Raw genomic sequence first — 27637 nt, 5'->3', positions numbered from 1 at the left:
TAAAAGTATTTTTCTTTTTACGAATGCATAAAATAAAACTTAATCATTTTCTATGTTTTTTCAGTGAAATAAATGTAATCGAGTTAAGTAAAAATACCTAAATGTTGGATAACAATTAACGATTGATGATTACATTCTTACCATTTTTCGGTAAAAAAACACTAATCAATTCAAGCTTTTAAACGAATGGATAAAACTATACTTGGTAACCAAATTGAAACATTTCAAGAAAAAACAATTGTTCAGTTTAGACGGTCGCGTAAAGTGGGCCAACGTCAAACTGCCGAATTGACAGTCCCCGACCCACAAACTGTCGAGTAGAGTAACGATGAGTCCTAAAATGAATCCACCAGCTTTAGTTTGTCTTCCCAATATTGAAGCTTGACGACTAAAGCTACGTTTTCAGGAGCGGGAAGTCCCCTGCAATGAAGAAGAAGTAGGTAGCAAATACTCTATGACGTCAAATCCCACAAGTACAGAGGGTTGGTAAAAACGTTCTAAAATACAATTCTTACGTGTATGTATAAACAGTATGTAATGCAACTTAGTTTTACAGAGTTTAAACGCTTTCGTTGAGTTTATATTCAAAGTGCACAATTGTTTATCATATTGATTTGCCATAAACTAATACCAATACTCAAACAGTATTCTGATGCTAGATCAACTAAATAATATGTCGTTAAACTATGAAATAAATTTTGTTAACGATCCTGACCTATTTTTTAATACTTAACTAATCATTTCACATAATTAAATAAGATTGCAGAGAGATTAACCAAACAATTTTTTTTTAATTAAACTTAAAGCTATCACAATAAAAATATAATAAAACTAGCACATAATGTAGAAATTAAATACCATTTAAATCAATTTAAGCTTTATTGAAAGTTATTAAAATAGTGATTTTATTGCCTGTTTTAACTTATTTGCACAAGAATACTACAGTCTCGATAGCATAAACTAGTGTTCATTATAAATTTTCAGACCACTATTAGCAAATATTTATCATGCTTAAATAAACACAGTTAGTTTGTAAACAAAAAGTTCAAACAAGTTTCGCTTCAAAACTTTTCTTTAAACTCAAAGCTTAAAAAATAATCATTATAATTTTTTATACTCTTATTTTTTAAACCACTATTTACTCACATGTTTTTAGTTTTTATGTAAAAGTAAACATACAATAAAGAAGTGACAAAGATTAAAACTTAATTCTTGTAAATCTTGGTTATACATGCAGTTTTAAATTATGAAAACTTATAATATATAATAAAAACTTAAGGTTAAGGATATTATGAATAAATGTTGAAAAAGGTTAAATTAAACTTATAAATTTTTATATAATAAAATCTCAATTATTAACATTATAAAATATAGAAAACATAATTTATTTTCAAAATTTGAAAATTCTCTTTATTACTTTGTTTAAATACGTAAAAATTTTAGCGATAAAATTAAAGCTAGTTTTATGTTTTGCAACCATAATCGTAAAGTTTGAAACTTCAACAGATTTTATAATTCTCAACTAACTTGCCCAAATTTTATATTCTTGGAATTGAACTTTGTAAATATGTTTGAATCATGTTAATATTTATAGATATTAATGCTTAGTGTTTTTGTATTTTTTGCAATAAAACTTTACTCATAAATGTTATAGATAATTTAAACATTATAGTTTACTTTAAGGTATGTATGTTACTAAAAAACTATCTAAAAGAGTATGTTTTATTCAAATTAAACTTTTAAATAATACTGAAAAAACCTTTACAATTTATAAACTATAAGACAAAAATTAACTTGATCAGGAACAAACTTTTAAAGCTGTTTTATTTCTAAACGTTTATAACTAAAAGATATATTATTTGTTTATTATGCAACTTGGAAAAGAAAGAAGTTAGAATAAAAAGCAGTGCATAAATAACCAATAGACTCGCAAGAAACTTGATATAAGATATACAATGATGTATAATATGCTCATAATTATTAGCAGATGTTAACAAGTAAGTTACTTTTAGTAAATAAATAAGTAAAATTAATAAACTCGAATATTAACAATCATAAACTATTGGTAAAAGCGTTCTATTTAGCTTGAGGGCAAGAATTAGTTAACAGATAAACAAAAACTTTTCTAAAACTTAAATTTGTTTAAAATTAAAGAAATTTACATCAGAAACTAAATTGCTTACCAAATTACTTTTTTTTTTTAATTCAAAGGCTAACAAGCTTGTGCAAATATATAAAATTTAGTTATTAGCTCAACAGAGAAACGAAATATTAACATAAACGAAATTGTTTAACTTGAAAATCAGTAACTTGAATACTTCAGGATGTCAAAACAGCTCTGACCTCAATTTTGATGTAAAAGATGAGAAAATAAAAATAAAACTTGCAAAGTACGTCATGATGATAGGTAAAAGTAAAACTCATAATTGTGATAACAAAATATTTTAAGTTTTTAATATACACAGTATACAAACAACTGTATTAACGTTTTATAACTGAGATTATAAACTTAACAAAAGTCATAATTTAGCTGAGTAGATATTATAAGGTTACTAAAGCTATTAAATGGACTTTAAGACCTGAGTATAAAAGAAAAGTATTTTAAAGTTTAATTATCAAAAACTTTATCATAGTTATAGCCATGTTTTAAATAATGTGAAGGCATAAGCATCTTTTAAAAAATTTTCAAGCTCTTAAAAACTTCTCTAAAAAAATCCCATACGACTAAAGCGACAAAACAAACAATATTTATTTAGAATCCCGCATTTCATTTAAGAAAAAAAAAATCACCAAAATTGTAAATATTTTTATACGTTTAAACTGTTTATTTGTCTTTTAAAAGTTCCCCAAGCTCCTAGTTTAAGTTCAAAACTTCCTCTAATATAATATCCCAATTTTTTTCCGCTAGTAAGTGCCGGGAGCCCTGTACTCCGACCCGCAGTCGCCGACAACGTCCATCAGGTCGTTGGACATCTTCAGCACTTCGTTTATTTCCGTCCAGTCCCTTTCGTCCAGCGACCAACTCTTCGACACGGACCGGTAGTTGTCCTCTATGTGCTCGCTACGGCCAAGCCTGAAAACATATTGTGTTTTTTAAACATTTTTAAAATCTAGATTTCATTTAAAACCAAGTTTTTGAGTGTGAAAACAAGTTTTGACTACAAAAAAGTCTTCACAGCTAAAAAATCTAACCTGCAATTTTTTAAACAGCTCTTTAAAAACATCTTGAAAATTTTGATCATTGAACACTGAGTTTTATAGTAAGCAATAATCAAAAAAAAAAAATCCCCACAACAGAGAACTCTTACATACCTCCCAAAAAAAAAATTATAAGTTTTAAACTTTCCCTCGTAGAAATTGAGAGCAATGTTTTATTTAAAAAACTTAATTTACAAAAATTTATCACAATAAATACTCAAAGTTCACTCGTTAACTTTTTTTCTTCAATTAAAAAAATCAATCACGAAAAAAATTCCCAATAAATAAGCCACTATAACATACTTGAAACAACTATAAAATTCCCTACGTTGAAACTCACCTGCAGCCAACTATGACGCCACCCACGCACGGGTCGTCCAGCACTGCCCTAGTGGCTACATTCGCCACCGACACGCTGTACCGGTCCCCTATCCTCCTGTGAACAAAAAATTATAACTTAAAAAACTTACAAATACAAAAACAATAACTTAATTGTTTAAATTGATTATTTACACTTGCTAAATTATACTGTAAAAAATTACATTGATACCGGCTTAGTATAATTTGAAAACAAGGTATTTAGTGTAAGTTCTTATTAATTTAGAAAATACTCTTTTATTCTGTTTTGTTAATCAAACTCTTTTTTGAGTTTTCAAATATATATACCATATATATATATATCATATATATATTTCTATACCTGTTTTTCTTAAAACTCTAGTTGTAGTTGTTATTTTATTTATTTTTTCTAAATAAAGATGTGCAAATTAAATATTTCATTTATAACCAGGTTTCGGTGACAAAAAAAACTGAGTAATCTTTTTCAGTAAATTGAGCAATGTTTTTTGTTAAGACAAATAACTATAGAATTTACTTTTAACACACCAAACCTCAATGTGATGAGCAGTTTTTGGAAAAACTCCCGTTATGAAATTTTATTTATTTATCTTAAAAATACTGTTTTACTCTTACTTGGTAGTTTTATTATTTTAAGTTTTGTTAACTGTTGAAATTTAAATTTTTTTAATCTTTGTTTAAATAAATTCATTTCTAACACACCAAACCTCAATGTAACTAGCAGTTGTTGGAACAACTCCCACCCGCCCCACAAGTCTATCATCTTCTTGTACTTGACCAATGAAGCGGTCTGCAGGTTCGGTCCCCTCGGCTCCCGCTTCCCTAGGTACTTGTCCGTCAGAAGCCCGCCACCTGGTGGTTAAAATAATGGTTGTTGATACAGGAAATATTTTGTATTAATTACAATATTGAAAATAATACAATGTGTTTTCTCCTAAAAATTTTCGAAACTTTAAAACAAAAACTTGGACTTTGATGTTTAATACTAAGATTTTAATGTTGTCTTGTCAGTTAAAATAGTTTTGAACTATAGTAATATGTATAAGAAAACAGATACAAAACATAATGTAATGTTATTATTTTTTTTAGAAATTTAATCACCTTAGTCACATGTAAAGTGTTTTTAATCAAGAATGTGAAGATGAGTCATAAATAAACCAGCGCAAGCGTGAAATACTTCATACTTTTTTTTTTAATTTGCATTTTGATAAAAAAAAACTTACAATTATAAACCCTGATGGTTGTATTTTTAGTATTTTAAGTAGTAAAAAAACATTGTTGTCAACTTTTTAATAGAGTTTTCTTGCTTAACATAGTACTGAGGGTTAATAAACTTATAAATTAGCAATATGAAAAAACTAAACATAAAAATAAATTTATATAAAATGTGTGTTATTGAACTTAAAAAAAAATTTAGCGTCTAGTACCGTTCATATTTATAAAAACTTACACGAATAAAGTGAAAAAAAAACATTAAATTAAGCTGTTTAATACTTAAAACTAAAATTAATTATTTCAATGACAGCTACATGAATAGCGTGCTATAACAATGCGCTAATTATAAAGTTAAGCAGTTTTGAAAGCAGGAGAAATTACAATTGGACTTTGAACGGTGTAGTAGTTGCGATTAGCAACCACCATGTTGCCTAGCAACCTCGCATTTAAGCCCTGGGGAGCTTAAACAACATTTGCAGTTGTAATTATCAATTTTTTTTAAGTAAAAACTGAACTAAATGACTTTGACGTTTGTAAATCTTAACCTGGTGTATAACTTACATTTTTACTGCTTTAAAACAGCCAAACTAGATTGCTTTTCTTGTTTATAAAATTTATAACAAGTTCAGAAAGGTTATAAATACATAAAAATTTTTGTGTAATAGCAATTTCAAAACTAATTCTGTAAAAGCTATTTATTTACAGTTTTTAAATTACTATACAAATGTATCTCAGTAATAAATAAACTTTACAAACAAAATAATGCTACTAATTGCCAAACTTTGCTTTTTACTTAAAGAATTAATTTGAAAAAGCTTAATGCTACAAAACAAGTTCAACTAAACCTAACATAAACTCTTTAATCTATGACTATTGCCTACAACTTGAGCTACTAGCTGACTAATAAAGATCATCTTTAATTGACAATCAAATGTTCTTATTTATTTATAAGAATGTTTTGTAAAAAATACACAAATTGAGTAATAGAACAATTATTTTTTATTTAAATTAAACTTTAACAACTATTACTAACGGTAAAATTATTACCTACTAATTTAAAGAAAAAAAACTTATTTATGAGACTGTAATTTTTAATTAGTTTAGCAGAAAATTAAAAATACAAAAATACTTATAAAATATTAGAAAACATTATATATGTAAAGTAGTAATGTATGAACTTAATTAATATCTGAAAATCAAAATAACTTTATTAATTAAACGTTGGGGTTAGTTTAAAAATAAATTAAATGAACATTAAAAAAAGTTTTAAATAAATAATTATATTATTTTTGAAACTGAAGGATTTGAAGTTTAAAAACTTAACAAAAAAACTAAAGTTTCTCCTTTTTGATTTATTTGCAGCAGTAAAAATTATCCTAAGCAATTTTACAGTTAAAATAAAACAACGTTTTCAATAGTGAAACACTTGTTTACTATGCTACAAGTCAATATTTTTTAAACTTGCTTAAACAATCAATCATGCTACTCGAAAATTTGAAAACGTTGCACTTAAACTTGAGCTGCAAAACGCAAAAACACAAACCGCGCCTGAATGTCAATCCAAGCATCAAAAACATTCGTCAGGCAAAATAAGTGTTTCAATATCGCAAACAAACTTTGGAGTATTTTTACATAAATGAGCTGATCGATCATGAAAGTTGCTAGCAGATTTAAAACTTCAAGTACTTTAAAATTTAATCCTTTAAATTTAAAAATATTCTTTAATTTGCATAAGTATGCTGTTTGAAATTAAGAAAAAATACACTTGAACTTGACAATTTTTTTGAATCAAAACCATAAACCGAGCTTGAAAGTTAACCCATTCATTAAAGTGTATTTATCAAGAAAGCAAAATTGTTTTATAATGTAAACATAATAAACTATTTCATCTTTAAAGCAAAATTTGTCGTAGTATAAAATAAACACGCATAAAGTGGTAGTATATTTAAAGTTTCAATGTGTTTCAAACCCAAAGTTGTTCAAAATTGTTCTTTTCTTTAAGTTCCTTAAATCATTCAAGCATGCTACTTGAAAATGTGAAAACATTACACTTGAACTTGAAAAATAAAAAAAAAACTAATAGCGCTCGGTTGAAAGTTAACCCACGCATCAAAGTCTATTCATCGTGCGAAATAAATTGTTTCGTCATAAAAACATAGTAAACTGTTTCATGATGCAATTAAATTGTTGCATTATTAAAGCAAAAGATCTTAATACAGCAAAGTAAATAAACTAGCAGATTTAAAGTTTTAATGTATTTGAAACCCAAAGCTTTTCAAAATTGTTCCTTTTTTTAGCTAGCTTATATCATTCAAGCATGCTACTTGACGTTTGAAAGCATTTCACTTGAACTTGACAATATAGCGTTTAAAATGAAAAACAACAATAACCGCGCCAAGTTAAATGTTTATGTGTTCATCAAATTAATCACCACAAAACAAAATGTTTATAATGCGAGTAAAACTTTTTAATAATGCAAGCAGACGCTGTCGTAATTTTACAAAAACAACTTTCCATACGTCATTCGCACACTTCGCATTATTTATTTAAAAGCTTTTTATTGCTACTTTTAACACGTGTTGTGTTTGTTTTGTAAATGTTAGATTTTTAATTAATTGGAAACTTTAGCAGTTGAAAATTATCATAGATTTTTTTTTCTAGCTATTGTGGTTTTGAAAAATTAATTAGGGTCAATTTAAAGCACATGATTGTAAGTATGTATAGTTAAAAACACCTGAAAAATTATTGCATGTTTGGAAAGTTACTTAATAGATTATTTTTAACAAAAAATGTGTAAAAGTGCACTTAATTCTTTAAATTCTTAAAAGGTTTGGAGTACTTCTTCTTATTTATCTAACAATTTATTTCTTTGTAATATTTTATTCTAGCAGATAGCTTTAACTTTTCATTAAAATTGTTTTTAATAAATATACCTTTTCAGCATCTACTTACAACAAAAATTTTTCAATAACTTTAAAATTAAGTAAGAACACTTAAAAACATAAAGAACTAAAAACTTATAGATGTACTAATTTAATAACTCGAAGTTTTTTATTGTTTTCTTATAACAAAGAAAAAGTTTAATAAGCAAATTATGGCAACGTTCTTAAAAACTTAATTTCTAATTCTAATTATAAACTAGAACAATAAATGAAAAATACTATTTAAATAATTTCAAATACTTCATCAAGGTTAATTACAAAGCTTACCGTTATATTTACAATTCCTTAATACAAATTATCATCACAAATATCTATGACGGGAAAAAAAATCAATAATTTTTCAAAACTATATTAAATTTATACAAAAATCTATTCTATTTTTAAAACTTAACTTTCTGAAGCAGTCAAAAAATATTTAAAATTTGCAACTTCTTTGAGCAAACATTGCAGACCCTAAAGAAAAGAATACTCTAGTACTGAACAAATAATATGAAACGTGTATTTACTCACTTCGTTAAGAAAACAAATAACTTTTGACAAAACATTAAACATCCACAACAAACAAAACAACTTTTCTGACACTTTCAAACAATCCAACTAACAGTAGAAACTTGCACATTTTCAAACTATCAGATATTCAAAACATTTTATAAACCTTTAGATTCAGATTAACACAGGTAATTTTGACAAGCCTAAACTTCCAAACAATAGACACTTAAAACATATTTGTCACTTACCAACACTCAAACTATCATAACAAACATTCAAAACACTTTCAAACATTCAAGCTAATTAAGAAAATTTTCACACATCCAACATTTGAAATACTAAAACATTCAACATTCAAACCAACGAGTGAATTCTAAAATACTAAAACTTTGCTAATTTAATATTTTCAAACATTCAAACAAACAAAAGAAATTTTCACAAATTTAAACAATTAACATTAAAACAAACAACTTTCAACATTTAACCAATGATTTAAAACAACTTTAAAACATTCAATATTCCAACGAAAATAACAAGATTTTGACATTTTTAAGTATTGAAAATTTACAAATTAGCACTGTTCGACACTTCAAAACATTTAAAACAAACTTTACAAATTTAAAACATTCAACTAACACAGTGTGCCGTAGCACAGCAGCTTGATTCCGTTCTTCTCGCAGAACGCCTTCATGCGTGACGCGGGCCGCATGTCCACCAGCGAGTACTGCACCTGATTGGTCGACACCTTCGTTCCCGCCGTTTCCACTTCCGCCAGCCGCTTCGTGTCGAAGTTCGTCACCGATATCTCGCCTGATGTTTTAATTTGAAAATTCATTATAAAAAAAAATTTCAACCACTGGTTTTTCAACTAAAAAAAAAACATTTGTTGAAAACTGCAAAAGTCATAAAATAATATCTTTATTTTTTGGAATAAGTTTGTCACCGATATCTCGGTTATTGGTTTGTAAATTGAAAAAACAGTTGTTAAAGATAACAAAATTCAAAATAAAAACACTTTACTTGTTTAAAAAACACAAATTATATTGATAATTTAATAAGAAGCACAACTGGTTTAAAATGCAATCAAATATCAAGTACAATAAACAACTTAAACATAACTTTTACTCAACGAAAAGTATTTATAAACAATTAAGTACAGCGTAAACGAAAACAAAACCCCATATAAAATCGAAACAATTCTTGAAGCAAAAGTAAACATAAATGCTTTAAGTTTTTTTTTTTATGATACTTAAAACTGAATATATATAGATACATATATATTTGTTTACAATAAAAAATATATTTATTTATAATAAACAAGAATCCAACTAACGTATCATGCCCTCGCTCTGCAGCTGACTGAGGAACTTGAGCGCGTCGACGTACCTCTTGTCCCGGTAGTTCCACCAGTGCAGTTGCACGCAATCCAGCCTCCTCACCCACATCCGCGACATCGACCTCACTATCTTGGCTCGGACGGACTGCGCGCTGACCTCTGGCGGAATCTGCACCAGCTTGGTCATGCCCTGCACCTGCTCTTTGCTGCCACCGCCCGTCTGTTTGTTAAAAAAAATTGTTGTTTGATGATTTTTTGTCTTTTAATTTTTTTAATCAAAGTTAGTTTTTTTTTTTAATTCTACCCGAACATATTTGGTGGGTGAATTTTCTTTGCTCATGGCTTCAACTGCCTTTCATAGATAACTCAATCGAACTTTGTTCAAAGACAAACCGCTATTTGTAAAAAAATAATTATTTGTGTAAAGTTAATTTAGACAGACTATTTATGATGGAACATAACACTAAATATCAAGTTGTTAAAAAGCAAGAACAAACGAACATGTACCTAGTTTAGTTTATAACAAAAAAATTAACAAAACACACCAAAGCTAAATTTTAATAAGTATAACTAGACCAAAAATTAAACAAATTACACTTTTTTTCTTTTTCTATAAAAAAATCTGCTTTGGGAACGAGTTGTTAAAGCTTAATCACATAATCATTATAAAAATACAGAAATAAAGAAAACATTTAATTATTTCTGTTACAAAAAATATATCAATTTTCAAAAATCCATGTACAGACATACAACTTTATTCTTAAAAAAAACGAGCAAAAGAGAATTTTTTAACAAATAACAACTTTATAGTAAGCTCGTTACAATGTAGTTTTAAACAGAATTATTACAGCAACTGAAAAAAAATCAATTTTTTATTCATTATGTTTTAATGCTAAACTTTTTGTTCTGAAATCAATAAACTGCAGACTTTGTAAAATAAAAATTAATCGATTGCAAATGCAAACGCATTCGACAAAAGAGCTTTAGTTGACAGTCAGTTATGAGTTTAAAATATTTAAAACTTGTTTTATTAAATATTGCTTCTTTTAACGAACAAATGATATTAATGTTAAACAGAAGTTATCAAACTTCTCAACTTATTTTGGGTTGGTTATAAAACAAAAAGGTTTATAGGAAGTTGATACGATGTAATATAAAATTAAGAGACATTTGTAAAAAAAGAATAAATCAATAGATATTTTAAAGGTTTAAGAGGTTTAGGCATGACCAATTTTTTTTTAGATTTTAAATTATATCAAATTAACGGAAAGTATTTTACAAATTTTATATATTATCATAGCAGACACAGTAAAAGTTATCATATATTAAAAAAATATACTATCATAGCAGACACAGCTATAAATCCAAGTTTTAAAAGTATTTATTATATAGCAAGGTATTTCTTTTCGATTTTGTTATGATATCAACTATAATTAAAAATATTTTGCGACTTAGAAATAACAAAAAAGCCTAAACTTGAAAAACTCCTTCCAAGAATAAAATTAATTCAATCAATAAATATTACTCGGGTAATCTTAATTCGTTTTAAGCACATACAATACAAAGCAACAAAAGAAGCAGTTTTAGATGCAGCATGATTCAAACAAACAGCATGAACTTACAGATTTCATGTAGTTCCCGAATATTTCCTCAGCCGGTCCGTAGATGTCGGCCATGTCAAACGAGGTGAAGCCCTTCTGCACGTATGTGGCAATCTCCAACTCTGTGAAAATAAGTTGGATGAATGAACTTGAAATTAGTTGCGGCCACAACTTGAGAATAGAAACATTTGTAGTAGTTCATTTTGATCATTATGATTTTATAATTCTCTATTTATAAACTTGATTAAATATTGTTTATCTATTAAATATACCTGCTTTGCTTGTAAAAAAAAAATTAATTAAAGAAAATTATTACTATAATCTATTTCGGAAAAAAAAAGTAAAAGTAATTCAAACTATTTTAAACATAAAAAAAAATAAAATATAACATTTTTTTTTGTAATTTTAATTTAGTTTCTATTAACTAAAACATATGTGAGGATAATTATAGATTAAATAAATTTATTTTATTAAGGTGTGCTGAGAGATGGTTTATATATTTAAAAATACAACAATTTTAACATTAAGTAACAGTGTGCAAGATTAAAATGCTGACTTAACAATTTGAATTTCTGCAACTGTTTATATTCTTCCTTAGAAACTATACATAGTATGCTACTATCAAGCTCAAATAAAAAAAGTAGTTATTGGAGTCCAAACCACAACAAATGTCATAAAAGTCCTCAACCTTGTCATTTAAGAGTTTTTATTTAAATGACTCACTTTCATGTTTGCAAAACTTTTCATTTACAAACTTCTTTCAAATATACAAAACACTAATACTTACGGGCATATAGATAAAATAAAACTTATCATTAGCACAATTTCAAACTACATGTTATCAAAAAACACTAATTTTAAAAAATTAATTCAAATATACAAAACACTAACGGGCTTTCATGGGGTCGATTTTGCCGTGGGCCCCGGACACCTGCCACATGCCGTTGATGATCCTGCACACTTCCAGCCCGTTCCTCATCTGGAACGTGGGCATCTGGGGGACGAGCGCCATCTTGTGTTTAGTATAATTCACTGGAATATTTTTTGAATACTTGGTGTCACTATAGTATAACTGATGTTCTTAAATTACAGCTTAAATGGCAATATTGAACCTGATAACACTGAAACAATATTTGTTGTTAATACTTGGTGTTAATTGTTTTTTTTTTTATATGAACAACAAATTAAATAGTGTTGCTTTATTTTTATTTGCTTACATCTTAATAAGAAAACAAAAGTTTAAATTGTACTTACTGTAACTCACTCAAAGAAGTTTTAAATTTCGTTGTTTTTTTAAGATAATTGTGGTTTAGTATAATTACAAATAAAGTGGTAAGGGTTGACAAATGTTTTTGGCAAATTTCCTCCAGGTTTTTAAAAGTACACATTTTTGGGTCTACCTTTAGTTTAAAGTTAAGTTTAAGGTAAGAAACTGTGTTAAATAGTATAAAAAATTAAAAAGATACTGTAAAGCTACTTAAAATGTTTGATGATGACATAAAATTTTTGTCTATATGATATATTTTTTGTGTCAAATCGAAATTCTACTACTGAACATGTTAAAATAATTATAAATTCCAAATTTTACCAGTTTTTTTTTTGTGATTTTGTACAAAATTCAAGGTGTTTCCATGTTTTTTAGCCAAGTTTTCAAATTCTAGGTTTTTCCTGGTTTTCAGGTTTTTTGACAACCCTGAGTAGCATTCTTCAGCTTAGAATTATTAACATCTAAGTAAAATACGCAGGTTTAAAAAGTCTGAGAACAATTTATTAAGATTAAAAACATTTTTTTAGAAATGCTTTACAAATATTTACTGAAAATGTTTTATAGTAAGTATTGATTATCAAACAGTGACAATATACAGTGATTATATATGAAAACTACATATAAAATGATAATTTTTAAAACATAAAAATATACATATCATATATATGTTTTGATTTTTTTAAAATTGCTGGTGAAATAAAAGCTTATATAAACCATTTGAAATGCTTATATAAAATAATGACACATCAGAGAGAAAAACTATTCAACAAAAAACTTACATTATTTAAGTATCTATTAAGTTATTGTTTTTAGTTACTACTAAAATTACCCAATCCAATACATAATTAAAATACAAAGTGTTAAAATTTTAAATGAAACAGTGACTTATTGAAATAAAACATTGTATCTAGTTAATCAAATGATGTAATAATAAAAAAATGTTATCAAATCCAGATAAAATTTACAACTGAAAAATTAAAACACATAGAAAACTAATTTAATACTTAGTGCTTTGTGTTATAATTGCCTTTTTGTTAATACCTAAAAATTAATTATTTTATATTTAAACCGAACTAGAGAGTAAGTAACATTTTTACCCATAAATGCAAAAAAAACGATATGAAGCATGAACAAATGAAAAAAAAACAGTTTATTTAATTAGTTTTATTTCTGTTTTTATTTAATTGATATTTGAAAATGTAACCATAGCAGCCTTGTAATCTTAACTATGTACAAATAAAACATAAACAGCAAAAAAAACATTTAGCTTATATAGTTACAATTGTTTTAATTTTTTATAAGTAGTCATAAAATTGCTATAAAATGTACAATAAAATTAATTAGCAAGTTTTAAAAGGAACTAGTTATGGACTACATAGCAAACTAGAAAAAAAGAAGGCACTAAAAAATATGACAAATATTTTAGAATTATAACAGTTCGTTAGGTACAATTTACAACTACAATTTAGAAATTTCAGTTAATTAGTTTCTACCATAGGAAACATGTATTTCAAATTTAGTTTATTGTGCTTGAAGTATTTTAACAAAACTTTAAAAAAGGTACAGCGTAATATAATTTACTTTAACTTTAAAACTGCAAATTAAAAATATAATCATGTATGTTTTAGTTCGATATACTTACAACTAAAACTTACAGACTAGTCATTAAATATTTAAAAACAACTGCAATTGAATCTGAAATAAACAAGTTCCACAACTTGAAACAAATCATGCTAAATTTGCTATGTATATAGAGTAAAAACCAAACATAATCCTTACAACACAAAAAAAATTGAAACATAAATATGCAAAACAAGAACAATAAACAAAATTTAAGTTTTATTCTAAGTTAATAAACAATCATCATTTTATTTTTTTAAGCAGACTACTGAAAAATTGAAAAATAACTTAATATTACAAAATTACTATGGATGTTGGTATACTTAATGATTTATATTTAAGCTTACAAAGTTCAAATAATTAATACAATACTATGTATTGAAAAAATACATCTTATAAAAACAAAAACTGTAAACAAATTAGATTCTACTTCAAACTCAAAATAACAGCAAAGTAAAACAAATCAATACTGGATTAAGGGAAATTTCAAAAATATATGTTCAATTGAACATAATCTAAATACATTTTAAAAGTTGGCAAAATAAGCTTAAAGTACTTGAAAAAATTAAATATCTTTTACATACCAAGTAACTAACATAAATGTAGAAAAAAAAATAGCTACTAATACATTAAATTTTATTAAACTATTTCTGAACTTAATTATAAAGGATAATTCCTAATATTTTTATATAACTTAGCATTATAACAGTGTTGAAATAGTTTAAATCAAGTAAATGGGGTTCTTTAACCATAATCAAAAGAAAAAGGTATAAAATAGCTTTTTTAGTATATAAAATATTAAAGTTATGTTTAATTATTTTTTGCAAATAGAAAATAAACATGGTGAACAAACTATAAAGTACAAACTTTTTTTCAAATCTTTTATAGTATACAAATTTATATGATTAATTTTTTATTTTAAAGCCTCACAAAATATTTTTTCTTTCAGCTGCAATCACTTATTTAGTTTGTCCACTAAAATTCTCAACTACCCCATTTTGGCTTCAGATTTAACTCAAGACCTTTTTAATGACTTCATAATTGTAAGTCTTAAACAACAGACTTTTACACCTTCAACACAGAACAAATACTTTAATCCATTAGGTTTAGGTAAAGGAAGCTTTAGTTCCTCCAAAGAAAGCCAAAATTATTTCTACATCAAGCTTGGACTTTATTAGAGGTGAGAGAGGAAAAAAAATTCCTGTTGGAAAGTGAAATCTTCATTTTTGAGAGCTTTTTCACATCAAGCAAGGCGAGGCCAAGTTGTCATCAACCTCAATTTTTGTTTTGACTCAATCAACCTTTTATACAAAAATAATTCCTAACCTTTGACACTGCAGCCAAACTATGATGGCTTCTGTTGCAATAAAAAACTTTTTTAAAAGTCTGAAAGCTTTATGAGCGCCAAGCCAGCAATTTTTTTTTTGTGAATTCAACTCACAGTGATTTTTTTGTCTGAAAAATAATTTTACCCTTCTGCATGCAACATTTTATGTAAATTCAAAGAATATAAGCTCTTTTTCAGCCCTCTTTCATTTTTGATAATTTGAAAAATGCTGATGCTTCTTAAGTTTCAAAGTAGTAGGCAAGAGATTAGTCCTTATTGATTTTGGATCAATTTTAAACATCTTGTTATTTTCTTTTGGCATCTCATTACTTTTTCTTAAACGGCTTTAATGTCTTAAAAAACAAGTGATTGCCTGCTTTTTGAATGATCTTTTGTGTAGCTCTTCACTGAGTCATAAAATGTAATAATTTTTTGTGCTTTTATCTGTTTTATTACCTTTTGAATGGGCCTCCCAGTGCAACATAGTCCAATAATAGCATCATACTTAGTTGTTTTAACATCATAACATAAATAACTTATTTTAAAAAGCTGACCTGTAGTGAAGTTAAGTTTAGAAAATTAGTATATGACACTTAAATTATAAACATGAGCTTTATTTACAGTACTAAAATTTGAACTGAAAAAAATCCAGCAACATTTTCCCTATACAACCTATACATTTTTTACAACTATTTTTTGGTTGCTATGTTAAATATTATAGTTTTTGTTTAAACTAAACTGACTTTTATTTTCATAACTTTCTTAAACAAATTTTTCAAATACAATTTAATTTTTTAAATACTTTATTTTTTTTTATCAAAAAATTATTATGTTTTTACAACTTTAAATAAAACATTTTAAAGCATAGTAAAATTTTCATTAGACTTTTTTTCAAAAAATTGGAATTTTTAGCATTTTACTTAAATACAAAATGTATTTTTGTAGCACATTATTAAACTGAAGTTCTAAGTTCTTAAAACTAACTAAACAATTCATTTTACTCTTAAATTTGTAGAAATTTATATTTAATTGCTGAAACCCTTTCATTATATTACAATTAGAAAAAAAAAATTATTTTCACATTATCTAGTGAAACCATGAAATTATAATAAAAAAACATTAAGGTTATAGAAAAAATCCATACTAATAGTGTTAATAAAAAAATCTTTGATATTCTGTAGTATACAAATAAGTAAAAAAAAAATTAAAATAGATTTTATAAAAAATTTTACTATTGTAGTCCAGAAAAGTTGTTACAAACTTAGTAGAATTAAAGATTTTGTGGAAAAATAAAGTAGCCTTATTTGTTAATTACTGGAAGAACTCTAATTAAGGTAAAACTAAAAATTACTAAATAAATATGTTTTTTATTTAAGCTATTTTGCTAACAATATATATAGCGGGTGGCAACTAATTTCTAAAAATTTAGTTTTCTGATTTTTTTCCAGGTTTTCAAAAATACATGTTTTCTTGTCTGTTTTTAGTAAATAATAAAATTTCAGATACTTTTTTAATATCAAAAAATTTAAAAAGATAAATGTAATGTCACTTTAAATTTATTTCAAAATAATTAAATTCTAAGTGAAATAGAAGATATCAAATTCCAGCTATTTCCACTTTTTTTTTCTTAAATTTTCAGCTTTTAACCTATTCCAGCTTTTTCTAGGATAACAGGTTAAATGGCCAACTTACAAAATTAAACAAAAAAATCACAAAAATAAATGATGGTAATAATAAAATAAGAGTCTAAATATCACCATTTTAACAGTGAATGAAAACCAAAACTGTAGTGGTCTAAGTAAATTATAAAAACATCAAACTATGCACCATTAAGATTAAACTTATAAAAAATAATTTTAATAGTTTAATATTCTTTTAATAGTAAAAAAACATCAGTCTCAAAAGTTTGCAAAAACAAGTAAGGAAGGAAAGAAAAAATGTGAACACTCACAATAAGGTCAATGGATTGGTGTAGAGAAAGACCTTTTGGTCATTGAGCTGCACATCATTTACTTGGAACTAATACTTTGAGATAACTTTAATAAACAAAAATAAATAGTTCAAAAAAAATTAAAACAAAAATAAAAAAATTAAAAACAAAATAAAAAGCTCAAAAATGAATTATATAAAAGTTACAAAAAAATTAAATATACATATATATAAGTTTAAAAATGGTAAGCACCCTTTTTAACCCATTACTGCCAGTATTGACAATGATAGAAACCATAGTCTACCATGATTGCGATCTGTTTGGGCTAAGATTTCTAGGCTAAGATTATGCAAAATCGAACATCTAACGTTCCGCATGAGTAATTATGCAACTAAAATAGGCTAATAATTTGCAAATTACTTTCTAGTACATGCATGTGACGATTGGACTATAATCGATATTAAACTTTATTTAAACTAACTAAAACACATATAAAAACGTTGCTTAGGCTTTGTAGTTACTGAACATTTTGTTTGTTTTAAATAAAAACAATTTAAACCTACTTTTTTAAGACCTCAAAGTTCGGCTAAATTTCTTCAAAAATTTTTAAAGGATAAGTACACTAGTGTGACGATTGGACTATAATCCATATTAAACTTTATTTAAACTAACTTAAACACATATAAAAACGTTCCTTAGGCTTTTTAGTTACTGAACATTTTGTTTGTTTTAAATAAAAACAATTTAAACCTACTTTTTTAAGACCTCAAAGTTCGGCTAAATTTCTTCAAAAATTTTTAAAGGATAAGTACACTAGTGTGACGATTGGACTATAATCCATATTAAACTTTATTTAAACTAACTTAAACACATATAAAAACGTTCCTTAGGCTTTTTAGTTACTGAACATTTTGTTTGTTTTAAATAAAAACAATTTAAACCTACTTTTTTAAGACCTCAAAGTTCGGCTAAATTTCTTCAAAAATTTTTAAAGGATAAAACACTAGTGTGACGATTGGACTATAATCCATATTAAACTTTATTTAAACTAACTAAAACACATATAAAAACGTTGCTTAGGCTTTGTAGTTACTGAACATTTTGTTTGTTTTAAATAAAAACAATTTAAACCTGCTTTTTTAAGACCTCAAAGTTCGGCTAAATTTCTTCAAAAATTTTTAAAGGATAAGTACACTAGTGTGACGATTGGACTATAATCCATATTAAACTTTATTTAAACTAACTTAAACACATATAAAAACGTTCCTTAGGCTTTTTAGTTACTGAACATTTTGTTTGTTTTAAATAAAAACAATTTAAACCTACTTTTTTAAGACCTCAAAGTTCGGATAAATTTCTTCAAAAATTTTTAAAGGATAAGTACACTAGTGTGACGATTGGACTATAATCCATATTAAACTTTATTTAAACTAACTTAAACACATATAAAAACGTTCCTTAGGCTTTTTAGTTACTGAACATTTTGTTTGTTTTAAATAAAAACAATTTAAACCTACTTTTTTAAGACCTCAAAGTTCGGCTAAATTTCTTCAAAAATTTTTAAAGGATAAGTACACTAGTGTGACGATTGGACTATAATCCATATTAAACTTTATTTAAACTAACTAAAACACATATAAAAACGTTGCTTAGGCTTTGTAGTTACTGAACATTTTGTTTGTTTTAAATAAAAACAATTTAAACCTACTTTTTTAAGACCTCAAAGTTCGGCTAAATTTCTTCAAAAATTTTTAAAGGATAAGTACACTAGTGTGACGATTGGACTATAATCCATATTAAACTTTATTTAAACTAACTTAAACACATATAAAAACGTTCCTTAGGCTTTTTAGTTACTGAACATTTTGTTTGTTTTAAATAAAAACAATTTAAACATACTTTATTAAGACCTCAAAGTTCGGCTAAAATTCTACAAAATTTTTAAAGGATAAGTACACTAGTGTGACGATTGGACTATAATCCATATTAAACTTTATTTAAACTAACTAAAACACATATAAAAACGTTGCTTAGGCTTTGTAGTTACTGAAAATTTTGTTTGTTTTAAATAAAAACAATTTAAACCTACTTTTTTAAGACCTCAAAGTTCGGCTAAATTTCTTCAAAAATTTTTAAAGGATAAGTACACTAGTGTGACGATTGGACTATAATCCATATTAAACTTTATTTAAACTAACTAAAACACATATAAAAACGTTCCTTAGGCTTTTTAGTTACTGAACATTTTGTTTGTTTTAAATAAAAACAATTTAAACCTACTTTTTTAAGACCTCAAAGTTCGGCTAAATTTCTTCAAAAATTTTTAAAGGATAAGTACACTAGTGTGACGATTGGACTATAATCCATATTAAACTTTATTTAAACTAACTAAAACACATATAAAAACGTTGCTTAGGCTTTGTAGTTACTGAACATTTTGTTTGTTTTAAATAAAAACAATTTAAACCTACTTTTTTAAGACCTCAAAGTTCGGCTAAAATTCTTCAAAAATTTTTAAAAGATAAGTACACTAGTGTGACGATTGGACTATAATCGATATTAAACTTTATTTAAACTAACTAAAACACATATAAAAACGTTGCTTAGGCTTTTTAGTTACTGAACATTTTGTTTGATTTAAATAAAAACAATTTAAACATACTTTTTTAATATAAAAGTTTGATAACAATTTTTTAAGCATTTTTCTTATCCAAAAGATATACAATTATGACGTACATTGTTAAGATAAATTTTTATTCAATAAGTCAAACAATAATTCACATACATTTCACACTAAGTAAAGACAAAAATAGAAAACAAATAAATTTTTAATCTTGGCACATTGGGCAGAACCATTTAGCACTTTTTTTTGGCTTTTTTTTCATTTCTAAGCAGTCCAAATGATACCATCTTCGACAGTCCTTATTTTCGCAGTACGTCTGTTTTAAATACCATGTTATAATAAACTTTTACAGAGTGTATGTACAACTAAAATTAATCAAACAATTACCCAAGTATCTCTTTTGGAGTTTGTTAGTTTTACACTCGATTCTACAACTTCACGTCCACACTTATAACAGACTACACAATCTGTCAAATCGTTTGGTGGTCCACCAATCAAAAGTATGTCCATAGCGATTTGCTTTCGATAACCATTGGTATCTTTAAGACTTAATGTCTGATCTTGATTGTCGTTTTTTAGTAATAATTCGGCATACTGTCAAAAGCGTATTTGGTATAAACGTTTTATTTTAAGTTATTTTAGTTTAATAACAACTTTCATCTTTTAAAAAATTATATAATTACAAAAAACATACATTTAATATAGCTAGCTCGGCATCGTTATTGTTATCTTCAGGTAAAAATTCTTGCGTATAGACTCTTAAGCCTATGTTTGCGATGCAAACTATGCTTCCAAGATACCTTCGAATTTCTCTATCATCTTCTTCCACTTAATAAGGATTCAAAGCCGTCAAAAATTGTTGAGACTTGTTGATATACTGAAAATAATTTTTACAATTTACTTAAATTTAAACAAAGTTTAAAATATTTAGCTATAATTTTAAAACACCAATGGCTCACCACTAAACGTGGAGTGGATCCTTGTATCAAAAATATTACTTTATCAGCTTCCATCATTTCTTCAAAGGTGTCGTCTTCTAAATATCCACATAAAGCATGGTTTTTGATTCTTCTTTCGTGCACAGATATAACACATGTATCTGTAAACGTTAAAAAAAGTTCAATAAGATTTTGGTATTTTTTTAATATACTTGTTATTAAATATATTACCAGGTTTTTTAAAGTTTTTCAAATAATACTCTGCTACACTTGGTAATAATCTTCTTGATGGTTGAATTGAATGATAGTCGTAGTGCCGCAAAAAAGAATTGTTGAGTTGACTAACACTTGCTAAAAGTGAAGATGGTTGACATCTCCACAAATGAGCTCTCTAAAAATGACAGTTGTTTAAAATGTTTTTTAATTGAAATATACCTATAACTTACATCTCTCAAAGTTTGACACATCATCCCTTGTTCTGTTGTGTTGCTTTCAATTTGTTCAGCTTCAAAAAGCTGTTAATATTTATTTTTGAGAACAAACTATGTATTTCATAAAAACTTAATTTTTAAAGTTCTTTTATAATAAAAAAATACGTACTACATGATCTTCATTCCAGTACGACTTTACGGACTTGGCTTCTTTGCTTGTTTTGTTTATACAAAAAGCAATCCCATCTTCTTCATCTGCTGGATTGTCTTCGTTAAGAGTTTCTTGTTCTGGATCAATGCTATCATCAAACACTTGATGATTTCTCATATAGAGAATTTCATTGTGCCTAAAAGTTTTGATCATGTTAAAGAAAGTAAATAATGACTAAAAATTATAACTAATAACCTATATCTTCTTCGTGCTGCTTCTATAAAGCTTCCAATTTCCCAGACTTTTCTTCTTTTTGTGAAATCATTTCTAGCTTCTTCTTCTCGATCCGGATGGCACAATTGGTGATTTTTAAAATAGGAAAAAAGAACTTCTACTGCTTGGTTGTTTTGGAACGTTTCTTCGTTTGGTAGAAACTTTAACAAAAGAGCAGTCCACAAAGGAATGATTGGAGCCCACTGCTTTAGGAAATATTTGATGAACGAGGGCAAATAATGGTCGTTGTCTTCATCATCTTCTTCAGCTTCAGGAAGGTTTGAAAGTACAGATTCATACATTTTCTAGAACACGACCATTGGCATAAATTAGAACTAATAAGATAACGTCGTAAATATAAAAACAAAGCTTACTTTAAATTCAGAGGTAAATGGAGACCAGTCTCGAATGTCTCTTGTCAGTGTTTCGTCGTCTTTAAACTTTGTACCATAATCTTTGTCTGTCTTCTCTACAACTTCTTCAATACCAAAATTTCTAAAAAAATATTTTACTTGACAATTTGAAAGCAAGATAACAACGCTCATTAAGGGAGAGTTTTTTTCAAAATAACTTATTAAACCTATCTTTGAGTAATTCTCCAAGCGCCGTCATACTTCCCTTGTACGCACTGGTTTTTTCTAAGAATTGAAATAGGTATTAACAACTTGAAATTATTAACTTAGTTACTTATCGTTATAAGATCTTACTTTTACTTAATAGAACTGTACAAAGATCTTTGAAAATGCATTTAATTTTTTCATAGCTCGTGCATGTCTGCATTCTACAGAAGACTGACATCAAAAAAAATTTGACGTGTGCCTTGTCGTATCTTTTCTCGATATTGTTTTCCGAGCACCATCTTTTGATGGAGTGCATAACATGCGCTCCACATATGTGGATTACGCACATTATCATTGCGTCGAAAAGTTTTTTTTGTTTTTTGGCTGAAGAAATTATATAGACTTTTAATAAAAGCTATTTCAATATTTACTTATTTAAAACTGATTTAAAATTACCTTTTGCATTCATAATTTTATAAGCCATTTTTAGATAATTTTTTGTGCTAGTTTCGTTAAACGCAGGTGCTGCTGCGTTTAAAATAGGAATTGAACAATCGCACTCCACACGTTTAATTGAGACAGCTATAAAGTTAAGTGAAATAATAGAAAGGCTATTTCTTAAAAAATATATTACTAAACTATAAAAACCAGTACTAAAACTTAAAAAAACCTGAAGAAACTTTTCCTAGGTCCCTTTTAATTAAGTTAAACCATGGCCCATAATTGTATTGGTCAACTTTCTGGGAGATCATGTCGCTTACTACAAGTCCAGGAAAGTTTTTCGACTTTGGTATTTTCGCAGTTGATTCATCACTTCCTTTAGTAAAATTTTCGTTTAAAAATTTTTTAATGCTTGGATAAAACTAAAATAAATTAAAGTACTACTAACCACAAAAGCTAGCTACTGAAAACGAAATGTTTTTTTCATCAATCTTGTCAAAAAAACCTACAGTGCTGTCTATATGCAGCACTGTATACGGGTTTTTCTTAAGTTTTTCTTTTGCAATCTTCATTTGTGTTTCATCATGTGTTATAATTCGAAATGGTTTTGAACAAAACTCTTGGGCTAATCCTTTGACAACCTAAAGCATTTTAATAATACTAAAATTAGTATTTAAATTTTGGTTAGCTTTACAACAACACACTCTTTTTTACAGATTAAAAAAAATGCTTGTTTATTTTACCCTGCTGTTTTTGATTATCGGGTGTTGTTCTAATTTTCTTATAACTTGTTTAGCTTTCTCTTCAAAGTTCGGTTCTCTTTCTTGTCTTTCTTTCTTCGTTTTGTGTTTGACGTTTATAACACTTTTTTTGTTAACAAATCCGTTAAAGTTTCCTATATTTTTATTAATGTTCAAAGCTAGTTTTCAATTGATAGATATATTATTTTTATAAAAACCTACCTCGTTTTGTGTTACTTCGGTCATAGTTTTGTGACATTTCCAAAGTAACAAAGTCAACGTTCTCATTTTTATCTAAAAGCTTCACAATTTGGTCTGAAAAGATAGATTTACACTGAATGTAAATAAACTATTAATATTTAAAAACTGATTAGGTACTACGTCATAAAAATATTAGTTTCAAAAACTTTGGTATAAATTTAATCTGCAATTTAATACTAAATTCTAAAGCCTTGAATAAAATTAAGATGTAAAAGTGATTTAACCTGTCTCTTTAGCAGATAGTTTGGGTTTATCTTTCATTTGGTCTTTTATATGCATCGGCGAATTTACTCGTTTGAGGTAGAACTTTGTTTTAAAAATAGAGACTAGCCAATAACATTTACATGTTTTTGTTGTAGTGCACTTTAGAGTTAATTTTAAACACTCTTTGGAAAAATTGAAATATGAATTGCGTATTTTGTAGTAAAAACAGTTTTTTATAAACTGCTTGAACAAACTTCTTATGACCTATGTGTTGTTATACATTCGATTATCTAAAGCCAGATTTGTAAGCTATTAATAGCTAGTATTAAATATAGAACACAGTGAAATAAACAAGCAGTAATTAAAAAGACTACAATTTTTTTTTCTGAATATACAGTGAAAGTAAACTAACATCTTCATATCCAGGTTTTGTCATTTTATGATTGTTTTTTAAAAGCATGTTGTCTTCGTTTATAATTTTTTTCCAAGTTTCTTCATCAATATCTTTACTAACACTTGTGGCCTCGTCCAAAATTTCAGCAAGCATCGACTTATCACAAAGATGCTGTCGTGTTTCATTCATGTGGTGATGGTCCTGTAAAATCAAAAGACTAAATAAAAAAGTTTATGAGTATGATAGTTTAAGACTGTAATGTGGTTCAAGTTTTTATTACAAAAGTTAACATACATTATTTAGTTATTTCATAATTATTTTATATTCATAAAATATATTTAAAACAACATCAGATACTAACTTCTATGTTGCTTAGTCTAGAATCCTCGAACTGCGGTTGAACAAAATCGTCTCCACTGTAGAAGTCTTCATCATCTTCTGCAATTGCTTTTCCGAGATCATTTATCCAGTCCGCTTCCTCCATCCCGTTGTCGATCGCTGCTGTACTCCCGTTCTCGAAGCTGTCCATTGCTGTACTCCCGTTCTCGACGTTTTCCGCTGCTGTACTCCCGTTCTCGAAGCTGTCCGTTGCTGCACTCTCCTCAAAACCATTTCTTTTGCTTGAACTTCCCTTTAAAACACCTTTAAAACGCCTATTCACAAGAAACTCAGTAGAACTACCACTAGCAAGAGTATTTACATCCAATTTTTTGTTATTGTTAATTTTATCTTTAAAAATAAAGTTTCTATTTAAAACAAAGTCAAATGAGTTATTTTTAGTACCTGTAGTTTTTTTTTCAATAGCTTTATTTAGTACAAAATTAAAAGATTTAGAATCATTTTCTACATATTTTTTTTCGACATTAAATTCTAAACCAAATGAGTTAGACTTAGTTTCTGAGGCTTTTTTTTCAACAACTTTAACAAATGCAGATGGCTTATCTACAACTTTACAACATTTAGTGCTTACAATATTAGAACTTTTATGTACAACTAACTTACTATTACCATTAGAATAAAAACTTGTATTATCAACGAACTCATCATCAGAGCTATCTAAATTAGGCCTTTTAACTTTTGAACATAAACTGTTGTTATCAACAAATTTTCTTTTTCTACTAATATTACTTTCATCTTTACTTTTTACAATATGAGAGGCTGAGCTAGATGGTGTATTAGCTCCTGTAAACATTTAAAACTAAGAACAACTACAACTATGAAAAAAGCAAAATAAACTTATCTTCACAAAACAAAAAGTTTTAAACAAAAGTATTAAAAAACGACAAAAAGTGTTACTAAAAATATTTTAATTTAACAAACACTGTTAAAAACAAAAACTGTACTATATAACTTAAAAAAACCATTAAAAAAAGAAATAAACAAGTAAAAAACCTTTTAAAACCGTCTCATACATCTCTTGAATGCCATGACTGTTATTTAGCCAAGCTCTTCTAACCATCTGTATATCTTTAAACTGTACATTTGCTGCCTTACAGTTTTTGTATTTCTCGACTACCTTCTTACAGGCTTCCCTCTGATTAGTTGCAAAGATAACTTTGAAATTAACACTATGCATAATATTTACAAGCTTTTTTGTGTCTTTATAAAGACATAAAGCAGTTTTTCGTTTCACCATCATGAAAGTTTCAATAGCTCAAATCACTAGAAGTTTCAGTGTATACTAAACTTTATCTTTAGTCTAGACAAAACCGCGCGAAAAGGTGTAGTGTTTCTAAATTTATATCTTAAATTGAAGTTTCAGGAACAGAAATTATTTTTCTTTAAAAAATTTTTGTAGAATTTTAGCCGAACTTTGAGGTCTTAAAAAAGTATGTTTAAATTGTTTTTATTTAAAACAAACAAAATGTTCAGTAACTAAAAAGCCTAAGGAACGTTTTTATATGTGTTTTAGTTAGTTTAAATAAAGTTTAATATGGATTATAGTCCAATCGTCACACTAGTGTACTTATCCTTTAAAAAAATTTTGTAGAATTTTAGCCGAACTTTGAGGTCTTAATAAAGTATGTTTAAATTGTTTTTATTTAAAACAAACAAAATGTTCAGTAACTAAAAAGCCTAAGGAACGTTTTTATATGTGTTTTAGTTAGTTTAAATAAAGTTTAATATGGATTATAGTCCAATCGTCACACTAATGTACTTATCTTTAAAAAATTTTTGTAGAAATTTAGCCGAACTTTGAGGTCTTAAAAAAGTATGTTTAAGTTGTTTTTATTTAAAACAAACAAAATGTTCAGTAACTACAAAGCCTAAGGAACGTTTTTATATGTGTTTTAGTTAGTTTAAATAAAGTTTAATATCGATTATAGTCCAATCGTCACACTAATGTACTTATCTTTAAAAAATTTTTGTAGAATTTTAGCCGAACTTTGAGGTCTTAAAAAAGTATGTTTAAGTTGTTTTTATTTAAAACAAACAAAATGTTCAGTAACTACAAAGCCCAAGGAACGTATTGATATGTGTTTTATTAATTTTAAATAAAGTTTGATATGGAAAAGTATGAAAATGACACATGCGTGTACTTGAAAAAAGAAAAATTTTTTGAACAAAACAAGTCGAACTTTGAGGTCTTAAAAATACATATTAAAAGTGTTTTTGTTCAAAATAAGCAAGTTATTCAATAACTACAAAGCCAAAGGAACGTATTGATATGTGTTTTATTAGTTTTAAACAAAGTTTAATATGGAAAAGTATGAAAATGACACATGCGTGTACTTTAAAAAAGAAAAGTTTATGAAAAAAACTAGTCGAACTTTGAGGTCTTAAAAATTTATATTAAAAGTGTTTTTATTAAAAACAAACAAGTTATTCAATAACTACAAAGCCCAAGGAACGTATTGATATGTGTTTTATTAGTTTTAAACGAAGTTTAATATGGAAAAGTATGAAAATGACACATGCGTGTACTTTAAAAAAGAAAATTTTATGAAAAAAACTAGTCGAACTTTGAGGTCTTAAAAATACATATTAAAAGTGTTTTTGTTCAAAATAAACAAGTTATTCAATAACTACAAAGCCCAAGGAACGTATTGATATGTGTTTTATTAGTTTTAAACAAAGTTTAATATGGAAAAGTACGAAAATGAAACATGCGTATACCAATACATTATTTGTAAAATATTAGCCTATTTTAGCAGTGAAATTACTCATGCGAAACGTTAAATGCTCGATTTTTCATAATCTTAGCCTAGAAATCTTAGCCCAAACAGATCGCAATGTCTACCATGGGCTCCACACTATAGGAAAGTGAACTATAGTTTAACGTAAAAAATTATATGCAATCTTGAAAAAAATTCAAGTTAAATCTATTTAATTAATTGA

The 27637-nt window shown here is 26.7% G+C and overlaps 1 protein-coding gene across 1 annotated transcript; it reads right to left on the bottom strand.

Annotated features, from left to right (window-relative positions):
* Positions 1 to 1909: 1909 nt before the first annotated feature.
* LOC145829082 (aldo-keto reductase YhdN-like) lies at positions 1910 to 12255 on the bottom strand. Its single transcript, XM_082936815.1, has 7 exons — positions 12030 to 12255; positions 11160 to 11260; positions 9535 to 9757; positions 8838 to 9011; positions 4263 to 4407; positions 3539 to 3634; positions 1910 to 3073 (listed from the first exon to the last, which is right to left on the bottom strand). The coding sequence occupies exons 1-7, from the start codon at positions 12148 to 12150 to the stop codon at positions 2905 to 2907; spliced, it is 1029 nt and encodes a 342-aa protein (XP_082792941.1). The 5' UTR covers positions 12151 to 12255; the 3' UTR covers positions 1910 to 2904.
* Positions 12256 to 27637: the final 15382 nt, after the last annotated feature.

The sequence above is a fragment of the Thalia democratica genome, chromosome 1, assembly GCF_965202585.1.
Source record: "Thalia democratica chromosome 1, ktThaDemo2.hap1.1, whole genome shotgun sequence".
NCBI lineage: Eukaryota > Metazoa > Chordata > Thaliacea > Salpida > Salpidae > Thalia > Thalia democratica.
This window is presented reverse-complemented; position numbering and strand designations above follow the sequence as displayed.

Bases quoted from the DNA above. Each gene is read 5' to 3' on its own strand.
- LOC145829082 (XM_082936815.1), bottom strand. From the start codon at position 12,150: ATGGCGCTCGTCCCCCAGATGCCCACGTTCCAGATGAGGAACGGGCTG. The intron at 9,012-9,534 runs GTTAGTTGGATT...TTAAAACATCAG, and splicing joins GCAGAGCGAGGGCATGATAC to GCGAGATATCGGTGACGAAC. The intron at 4,408-8,837 runs GTTAGTTGAATG...TTTAACCACCAG, and splicing joins GCTGTGCTACGGCACACTGT to GTGGCGGGCTTCTGACGGAC.